The sequence below is a fragment of the Euphorbia lathyris genome, chromosome 7 (assembly GCF_963576675.1).
Source record: "Euphorbia lathyris chromosome 7, ddEupLath1.1, whole genome shotgun sequence".
Taxonomy (NCBI): Eukaryota; Viridiplantae; Streptophyta; class Magnoliopsida; order Malpighiales; family Euphorbiaceae; genus Euphorbia; species Euphorbia lathyris.
Window position 1 is genome coordinate 45,499,084 of NC_088916.1, and position 10,928 is coordinate 45,510,011.

General features: G+C 33.6%; 1 protein-coding gene across 1 annotated transcript; it reads left to right on the forward strand.

Annotated features, from left to right (window-relative positions):
• The first annotated feature begins 8,101 nt into the window (after positions 1 to 8,101).
• On the forward strand, positions 8,102 to 10,507 carry LOC136235144 (protein arginine N-methyltransferase 2). The gene is made up of 3 exons (XM_066024680.1): positions 8,102 to 8,468; positions 8,627 to 9,022; positions 10,074 to 10,507. The coding sequence occupies exons 1-3, from the start codon at positions 8,195 to 8,197 to the stop codon at positions 10,385 to 10,387; spliced, it is 984 nt and encodes a 327-aa protein (XP_065880752.1). The 5' UTR covers positions 8,102 to 8,194; the 3' UTR covers positions 10,388 to 10,507.
• Positions 10,508 to 10,928: the final 421 nt, after the last annotated feature.

Consider the following 10,928-nt stretch of genomic DNA (forward strand, 5'->3'; position numbering starts at 1 on the left):
ACATATTTATTCTGATATCAACATATCAAACAGAATGAGATCCTCTGTTTCTGATTAATATCTCATACTAATCGAGAAAATAAACAGAGGCGATAGTCTAAGGATACATGAGTGTCCAATTCATTATCCACCGACTATGAACATTTAAGATTATTATTTCACCAAAGAAATATATCTCATTATTATTAACTCTTAATAATATTATCTCTTTGTAAATAATCTTTGGACTAATAAATATATTCATTAAGTAAGTAAACAATACAAATAATTACACATGAATACATATATATTATTAACTGCCATTTGGATACAAAATTCACCATGTATAATATACAAAAAGAATGGCCTAGGGCATACAACACTTACAGTTTAGCCATAGGACAAATATCATAATACTTTGTATCCAAAATGTTCTTAACAACAAGTATGTGCTTCAATTTAGAAACAGATGCATGCCCCAAACAGAGATGCCAAACAATGTCTGAAACAAAACTAGTTACAACATTACTATAGTTCAAATGAGAAGAAAATTGATCAATAGTTGCTATGCTACTATGTTGAGTCAATATGGTAGGTGAAAAGGAAGATTTATTTAGGATATAAATGCCTTCATGAAAAAAGCCCACATCAAGAAGTTCTTTAGTATGTTGGACCTACACCAAGCACACATTAGATAGAAAATTGACAACAAGTTTTGAGCCATGAACTAATTTTCCTACAGAAAGTAAATTGTATTTGAATGTAGGTATATGTAGAATATTAGTAATGTGTAAATTTGGCCCTAAAATGACAGAACCAACATGTTTAACTGAATAATTATTTCCATATGGTAATTGAATAGAATCATTCTGATTGCTGGAAACAATATTATGAGTATGAAAAATAGCTATGTCTCCACACATATGCAAAGTCGCTCCGGTATCAATCATCCAATATGAAGTTTCATTATTTTTCAGAATAGCAGAAGTGAAACAATATTAAGTAGAAGAAGAAAGGAGAACATAATTATTACTTGCGTAGCCAGAAAAATTAGACATTGGATGTGGACCTCCATCCGGATAATTAGTCTTACTTTTGCTTTTCATAGCCTTTTGAACCTCTTTCTGAACAAGTTTAGCAAAACCAACAGGTAATTGAGTTGTTCTAGTAGGTAGAGTTGCACCAGTACTATAGGACTCCTCACCAAAGTCATCCATAGGTGTATCAAAGTTAGTAGATACATGATTCGCCTTAGATTTGATATTTTTTTTACTTTTTCTTAAAATCCTGAAACCATTCAGGATATCCATGGAGCTTAAAACATGTTTCCTTCTCGTGACTAGGCTTGTCACAATTGGTGCAAAACCGACTTGACTTGTTTCCAGAATGTCATTTCTTTCCTCTACCAGCAGATGAATTAGTACCATGCCTAAAACCAGAAGCAACAGCTACAATATCAATGTTAGAGATATCAATATGAATATCGCGTTGCTTCTCAACAGTTTGAACCATAGAATAGGTCTTGTATTGTAGGCAGTGGATCCACTAACAACAACTGGTGACAAACATTAGCAAAGTCATCTTTAAGTCTCATAAGGAACTGAACTAGCTGATCGACATTACGAGAATCACATGCTTTTTTTTGCAGCAAAACAAGTGCATAATCTAGATGCTTCACAACTATAGATAATATTTGGACATAAAAAAGCTAATTCATCCCATAGTCTTTTAAGTTTAGTGAAATATATAGCAACAAACATGGTTCCTTGCTTGAAATCACTAATTTCATGTTTTAGTTGATACAATAGCGGTCCATTGGACTCATCAAAGCGTTGTTCAAGCTCTATCCAGAGATTTCAAGCAGATGAGGCAAAAATAAACGCTTCCACTAAATCTCTTGAAATAGAGTTTAAAATCCAGGAGATTACCATGGAATCAGCAGGTTTTGACTGTGGATATTTCGGTGAGTGCTTATCGGGTGTAAAATCATCACAAATAACAAAGTTGAATTTCTCCTTACTTGATAAAGCCAAAATCATAGCGCGACTCCAGGAAATATAGTTAAGTCTGGTGAGAGGAGAAGTTACGAGACTAACACCAGGATTATCGGCAGTAGTAAGTTGGAGCTGATAGTTATAATCATCAGAGACATGTTGGAATGTAGATCTCAAAGGAGGAGGTCTGGTTGGACGGTTGGACGGACGACCGCCAAATGAACAAGTGTGACAACTAGATAGTACTGGTGATACAGAAGTCTGAACAACCGACGACGGTTGTGGAATTGTCGAAGTTGATTTCTCCACTGATGATTCCGATGAAGAATCAGAGTTGATTTTGAAGTCTAAATGCTTAGACTGACTAATGTTTGCCATGGATTAGGTAGAAAATAATAGCGATTTGTCGATTAAAATGAAGAGAGTACAGAAAAAAGAGAAAACAGAGACCTTGGTGAATCGGTAAAAAAACACGAAGTTAAGATTGAATTTGAACGTCGAAAAAACGATCAGAAAATGAAAGCAAAAACTTATCATAGAAGATAAAAAGTCTTTACTCCACTGTGATATAAAGTGTATCAAAAAAAGAGAAAAATAGATTGTGCTCCTTGGTAAATTTGATATTTGTATGTAGAAGTTTCTTGAAAATAAGCCTAGAAAAGCGTAGTTTCAAGGAAAAATCAATGTTGTTGTCATAAAAATGGGAGGGAGTAAAAAGAGAAGTTAGGTTTTAGAAAGATATCTGCTCTGATACCATGTGCAAGAATGAAATTGGTAAAACTTAACTAACTTTTTATTGATTACAAGATGCCATATCCTATTTCTAAGGGATAGAACTAATCTTATACATTGAGTCTATTTAATCTAAAATACAATCATAAATATCTTAACAGATAGCCTACTCTATAATGTAATTACAAATTTACCCTTACATAATCTAAAACTGATACTCTAATAAGATGTCTAGATAAATTTATTTTGCTTGTGTTGAACTCAAAAAGAAACTAATGAAAAAAAATTAAGAATTATAGTTGCAAATGAAAGTCGATGAGATGGGAGACATGGATTTTAAAGTGATAACTATCACAATGTGCTTTAAGAAAAATAAGAATTTGATTCCACTAATAACATGAAGAATTACATAGGAAAAACTATAGAAATATTATAGAGTTCATCAATTTTTAAAGAGGATCTTTTATTATATATAAATAACAGCTCATCATAATAAGGATATAAAATGACTCAAATATCTTTATTTATTCTAATTAAATATAACCACATTATATCTAAAACTATACAGATACAATATAAAACATTTCTAATATATTATAATATCCCCTTCAAGTTGTATTGTGGATATTTAACAATCCAAGTGTATGTATTACATAAGAAAACAAAGATTTTGACAGTGGTTTTGCCAAAACATCTACCAATTGATTATTTGTAGATATCAGTAGTAACTTATAGAGATTAGTAGTAACTTGATTATCCCAGCTTGCACTTTATCTGGCAATCCATGTCAATATGCTTTGTACATTCATGGAATATTGGATTATTTGCAATATGAATTGCAGACATATTATCACAGTAGACAGATGATGGTTGTCGTAATGTAAAACCCAAATCCTTCAAATATATAAAAGTCATTGTAACTCACAAAGATTTTAGTGCCAAAGCCTTATATTCAACTTCATTTGAAATTGTGGCAACAGTCTGTTGTCTTTTACTTTTCCAATAGATTAAGAATCTCCAAGAAAAACAGTAAATGCACTAACTGATTTTCGTGTGTCCGGATAGCTTGCGCAATCCAAATCACTAAAAGCTTTTAAAGTAAAAATGGAAGTCGCATGATAAAATAACCTTTTTGTTATATCATTTTTGAGATACTTGGGGTTGCTATGATCTGCTTGCATATGAACATTAGTAGGACAATCCATAAACTGTGATAAAAAATTACTAATAGAATAAGAAATATTAAGTCTAGTTGTTGTTATGTACAACAATTTTTCTATCAACCTTCTATATAAGGAGGTTTATCTTCCCAAGGTACATCATTTTCCTTAGACAATCTAATAGTTGAATCCATATGAGTTAAAACATGTTTTGAAACTAAGAAATCAGTTTTTGACAAGAAATCCAAAGCATATTTCAGTTGGTTTAAAAAGATACTTTTGCTTGTCCTTGCATTTTCAATACTTGCGAAAAACTTTAATGTACCAAGATCTTTAACTTACACCTTCGCATAAAAACGATCTTTAACTTACACCTTCTTACACATAGCGGAAAAACGTGTCCCTTTTGTAATAATCTTAACTAGTTGAGTCCTTAACTTTTTGCCTATAAACTTCCTTTTTCCTACCCCAACCTTTAGCCTACGTTACAACCCTTAAAGACTTATGATCTTGTTTAATTTTAATGCATTAATTTTGACCGGATGGATGATGCAATCCCAACGTGACCATTTTGTGAAAATAAAATGTAGAGCGTTTACAAATAAAGCATTTACACCCAAACACTTGAGCGTTAGAGTGACCACATGTGAGATATCAATTTTAGTTCTCTCATTTCGTTTTCATGAAGTGTTGATCGATAAACCAATGAATCAGTTTTGAAGACTCGTCTGAGGTTCACTATGCTTTCAATTGCAAAATGAGTAGTCTGAACTATTGTAGATTATAAAGTGCAGTGGATTTTTGTTTTTGTACGAGTGCTATTTATTGATTTTTCTCTGTTTTAGATTCTGACTTGCTTGAGGACAAGCAAGATTTAAGTGTGGGGCCATGATATTTCCCTAATTTATAGTATTTTTAGGAGTAATTTAGATCGTTTTTAATTTAGTTTATAATTAATTTTGGTATTAATTTGATAGTTTTTAGTTAATTTTAGTATTTTCCACTTCTCATGGCATGATTAGTGTTTTCAGGGATCTTTGGAGACCATTCGAGCATTTTTGGACCAGACCAGGGACCATTGGAGCATTTGTGGACTCATCAGGGACCTTTGGAGCAACTTTTGGACTCATCATGGACCAAAAAGGGCAAAAACCGAAAGTCTCTGCCCCTTTTGAAGACATATCTCGGCGACAGGGCCTTGTCTTGCCGAGACACCTCATGTCTCGGTGAGACGAGGTGGGGAAGGCGCTCCCAACGCCTTCCCCTTTGCTGATACGCGCGAATTTGGTCCTAGGACCCACAAAAACACTGTGTAATTATCTATTTTACCCTTGTGACATTGGGGTTTTCTTCCTAACTATATAAATAGGGAGATATCTCTTCTGTAGCGGCTATCCCGAGGGGGATTGACACTTTTAGTTTTCAGCTTTATAGAATAGATTTTACTTTTCAGCAATTCCTTTTTCTTTTCACAATGTAGATCAGATACATTTTTTCTGGCTTTTTAGCATGTAGCTTAGCAATATTTTTATTTCATAATTATTTTCCCCAGCTTTCTAGATTAGCTTTCAATTCTTTTCTTTTTGAAGAACAATTGACGGGAGAAGCACTTGATCTTCTATTTTATAATCGGAATCGACAAAACGGGTTTTAGATTTCTCTCTTCCCTTTTTATCTTTTACCTTTATAATTAATTGAAGATGTTTTCCATTATTCCTATATGCACTATTGCTATGATTAGTTTGTCTATGAACTAATCCCCATCCAATCTGGGATGAGGATGAAATTGATTGTATGATTTTGTATGATTAGGGATCTAGGGTTTATGTGGTTGCTATTGATTGATCAAATTATGCATGTTTAATGCCTTGAAACAGACAGGATAGGATTATTGCTAGATATAAACCGATGGAGATTATCTAGTATGAAATATATATGCTTAATGCCTTAAACTTGACAGAGATAAGATTATAGATAGATATGAGACCGACAAGAGATTGTCTAATCTGAAAATGCATGACTTGGCCTCGCTAGGACACTAGGAGTGCGGCTTCGTGTCTGGGCTACGACTTTAGTCTTAATTACCAGAAAATATAATGCTTTACATGTCATAGATTATATGCCTAACCAAGCCGTTAGCTGAATGCATGTAAATAGGTTATATGAATCTTGATCACGTTCGTATTTCTTGTTAGGGTAATTACTGTCAATTATCAGCAAAACATAAATCTAAACCCCCTAAAATCATATATAGGATTTAATCAATGAATTCATCATCCTAGATTGTGCCTTCCATTAATTCATATTCTGCACTGTTAATTGTTCACTTTATTGCTTCTAATTCAATTAGTTAATCAACTGTTCAACCCAATTCTATCCAGGGCTAATTACAAATCTAGCCCAATTAAGAGGGACCTTTTACATATCTAACTCACTTTGCTTCCATCTTACCAAATTAGACACTTTCAACCATTTTGGACAAAATTACCCTTAGTTCTATTCAATCATCGATCTTCTTCTTCTTCTTCTTCTTCTTCTTCTGGTTCTGGTTCTTCTTCTTCTTCTTCTTCTGGTTCTGGTTTTTCTTCTTCTTCTTCTTCTTCTTCTTCTTCTTCTTTCGTTTATCTTCTTCAATTTCTGATACCAATCATTATCGATTTTTGAGATTATTGACGTATTATGTTCAATTTCCCGTAGAAATGGTATGTTTTTAGTTTATACGCTTGCTTTTCTTGTTGGTCTTGTCTCTTTCTTCATCTGTAATGGTATCGTTTCAATTTCCTCTATTTTCCTCAATTTTCCTCCATTGCTGTCGCATTTGTGACGAAATTTGTCGCATTTCCTCACAAATGCGACAAGAGTTGTCGCATTTTGTCACAAATGCGACAGTCTGTCGCATTTGCGACGAGTGCGACAACTCTTATCGTATTTGTGACGAAATGTGACAACTTTTGTCGCATTTGTGACGAAATGCGATAGCTCTTGTCGCATTTGTGACGAAATACGACAAATTTAATCACAAATGCGACAACAATGGAGGAAAATTGAGAAAAATTGTGGAAAATAGAGGAAATTGAAACGATACCGTTACAGATGAAAAAAGAGGCAAGACCAACGAGAAAGCAAGCGTATAAGCTAAAAACATACTATTTGTACGGGAAATTGAACATAATATGTCAATAATCTCAAAAATCGATAATAATTGGTATCAGAAATTGAAGAAGATGAACCAAAGAAGAAGTTGAAACGAAGAAGAAGAAGAAGAAGAAGAAGCGGAAGAAGTAGATCGATGATTGAATAGAACTAAGGGTAATTTTGTCCAAAATGGTTGAAAGTGTCTAATTTGGTAAGATGGAAGCAAAATAGGTTAGATATATAAAAGACCCCTCTTAATTGGGCTAGATTTATAATTAGCCCTTCTATCCAACCTTCTAAATGATTAGATCAGCTTAATAGATTTACTAATTATAACAAATAGTTATTGTGTTCGATCTCGTGCTTAGCACATTATTACTTGTTGAGATATGATACACTTGTCCTGTTAAATGCTATATATTTTGCGAGCATCACCCCACTGTAATATTAGGTAATCATCAATTGTATATCTCATGAAAATGATATTTTTAATATTAAAATGATATTTTTAGTAATTTAATTCTTGATTTTTTTGGTTTTAAGGTGATTTGGGTATTGTTTGATTAGTAAAGAAAAAATAATTGTTTAGAGTTTGAAAATTTAAAAAAACGTGATTATATAGTAAATATGGTTTTAAACAACTTTAACTATCGGATGTTTCTATTTAGAGGTCATCACCAATCATTTTGTAATTTTTTACTTTAATAAGTGATCATAGTATATGTAACAATGAAATTAAGAAACTTTTATATTAGGTTTTGAAATTTAATGTCCATAATAGTAGTAAAGAAAAAATTAGTTATAATAATGTTATATATAGAAGCTATGCTTACTTTGCTTACTTTGTTTTTGACAAAGTAAATATTACTTTGTATGTTTTCACTCCATGTTGAAAAAAAAAAACAAAATAAGATTTACTTTCTACGAAACCAAATAATCATAATTTTTTATTTTTTTAAAGAAAATCCATGAGTTTTCAAAGTTTTTTTTTTTTTTAGTAGTATACAGTTTTGCCGTTTCGTTTTCAATGATGTGTCGTTTACCTGCCTTGAGCGTTTCAAAATTGAGCGACCTGTCGTTGGACTCGGCATCTCGTTTCTCGCAGGGTGAAAACTGTAATTTAGCGAACTGTTCTTTGCTCGGAAAAGAAGGAAGCAGGGTTTCTATTTCTCAATCTAACTGAAGCACGCAGTCATGGAGGATTCCCAACTACTTTGCGAGGCGTCGAGGAATGGCGACATAGACACTGTTTGCGCTCTCATAAACTCAGGAACCGATGTTTCCTATTTCGATAGCGATGGCTTCACTCCTCTCATGCACGCGGCCAAGCTCGGTCACGTTGCCGTTGTCAAGGCCCTTCTTGAAGCCGGTGCTCCTTGGAATGCACTATCTCCTTCAAATATTTCTGCCGGCGATTTTGCTATGGAGGAAGGTCACCAGGAGGCTTTCGAGGTTCTCCTCAATGCTGGTATGCTAATGATCGTCTCTCATTTATCTATACTCTCCCTTATTTTCCTTAAACAAATTAATGAATAAATCGAACAGTTCAATTGCCATTTCCATAAGTAGTATCAGGGATGGACAATTGATGCTAAACTACTTTATGTTGTTATAATTAATGTGCAGGAATTCAATCTGAATTGATATTAGGAACTATCGCTAGAAAAGCCAATGATAATGGCGAGACTAGTGGGAATTACTTGGAAGATAGAATTAGTTTCAGTGAGGATAAGCTGATGGACTCTGAAAGCAAAGCTGTGATGATGGCTTGGGAGAAACCACTAATGGAGGCGCACGCTAAGGCTGTTTGCTCAGTAGGTGGTCACATACTAAATATTGGATTCGGAATGGGCTTGGTCGATTCCGCCATTCAACAATACAATCCTATTTCTCACACAATTATTGAGGCGCATCCATTGGTCTATCAACGTATGCTTAGTACTGGTTGGGGCGAGAAGGATAATGTGAGGATAGTATTTGGCCGGTGGCAAGATGTTCTTTCTCAACTTGGAACCTATGATGGTAATTTGACACTTCACCTTGATAACAAGTAATAAGCAAATTCCTATTTGAAGTTTAATCTAATCATTTTTCAATTTTTTTCTTTTATATTTTCCATATCAAATGATCTACTTTGCAAATATTTTCTGTTGCTAACCTTTCATTATGTAATGGAAACAAACACAGGTTAATCAATTGTACAGATCTATGTTTGTGTGCATTATTCCAGAGGATAGGTTGCAGAAAACATAGGAATTAGTTTCCAACCTTCTATAAGGAGTAACTATTAGTCTCATAAGCATGATGAATTTGATGTTCTACTGAAACCAACTCTACCAAATTCCTAAATGATTTCATGTTTTTTTCTTTCTTTTTTTTTTGGTTTTGCGGAAGGTCCTATAAACAGAATGTATCATGATTAAGCGGCTTGCATTCGGCTCGACAAATGCTCGACCGTGTTTGACTCGATTTATAAACGAGCCGAGCTTGAGAAACTCGGCTTGAAAGCTGGTGAGTAGGCTCGGTTATAGGCTCATGAACACGCTCGTGATCAAGGTTGGTTCGATTATTTTTTTGATATTAGTATTTCTATAAGGAGAGAAATGGAAGAAAACAAATTAGTTTTGTAGGTTTGAAACTTCTAGTTTTGTATTAAACAAATGGAATAATTAATGATTGTTTGCGACCGAAGTTCATGAACAAAATTAATGACCTGCTCACGAGCAGCTCACGAAAATGATTTTGAGCTCGAGCTTGTTAATTTTCTGATGAACCGAGCATGAGCAAGCCAAAGCTCGGCTCGATTACCGCTGTAATCATGATGTGTTTCAAAAGTGTCAGTTAAGAAGATTCATGTCTGGCAATGAAATATATAATAATACGAGTTTCCAACTCTTGGTATTGCATTGTCTTCCTTTTAATCGGTTTATTATACAAATGATGGTGGTGGACACCCTGTTCTTCAAATGATATATTAAAATGTGGAATTGTCTAATGAAAGATGTATTCTCTGGCCCAGCAAAGCGATCTACTGATACATTTACTGATCCTGATATTAACAAAACCTGTTCAGGTATTTTCTTTGACACTTATGGAGAGTATTATGAGGATCTGAGGGAGTTTCACAATCACCTTCCTGTGTTATTGAAGCCTGGAGGAATTTACTCATTTTTCAATGGACTTTGCGGAGGTAATGCATTTTTTCATGTTGTTTACTGTAACTTAGTTTCTCTAGAACTGGAGAACTTGGGTTACTCCACTCAATTAATTCCCTTGCCAGTTAAGAATTGTCTAGGGGAAGAAGTTTGGGAAGGTGTAAGACAAAAATATTGGCAGCTTGATACATATTACCTCCCTGTTTGTCAGTCTATAGAAGATACAGAGTGATGTTTGATTCATGCTATTACTTTCTTTTCCTTAAGAAGTTCCTGAGGCTCTTGAATAATATTGAGTATCTGTAACATTTGTTATCCATTATATTATGAAATCTGGATGAATAGTTTGCTATTTGAGTTTTCTAATATTCTGAGATTGTTGAATTATCTACTGCATTAGATGTAGTCAGTTTGAGGGAATTCTTTATAGTTGAACTGATACTTGTCATTGAATATGACAGACTTCAACCTAGAAAACTAAAAAATATGTGAAAAGAAAATTCCTTTTTTTTTTTTTTTCTGCAACTCTTTTAGTAATTTCATGAATTATATTCAATATTACAAACTTAATGACGGTTAGCCAAGATGAAAGTTAGAATCTCAAAGCCTTTCTTTGAGGTGGAAAGTATTATCCTCAGGTGAAATTTTTGTTTAATTGTTCCAGTCATATGCATGTCAATTTGTTGACTAGCCACATGGTCACATCATTCTTTAGAGTTCTTTTACATTTCAAACCTCACATAGCTCAGTAAGGAAGTCTAAGGGAAAAGCTG

Bases quoted from the DNA above. Each gene is read 5' to 3' on its own strand.
- LOC136235144 (XM_066024680.1), top strand. From the start codon at position 8,195: ATGGAGGATTCCCAACTACTTTGCGAGGCGTCGAGGAATGGCGACATA. The intron at 8,469-8,626 runs GTATGCTAATGA...ATTAATGTGCAG, and splicing joins CGAGGTTCTCCTCAATGCTG to GAATTCAATCTGAATTGATA. The intron at 9,023-10,073 runs GTAATTTGACAC...AAACCTGTTCAG, and splicing joins TCAACTTGGAACCTATGATG to GTATTTTCTTTGACACTTAT.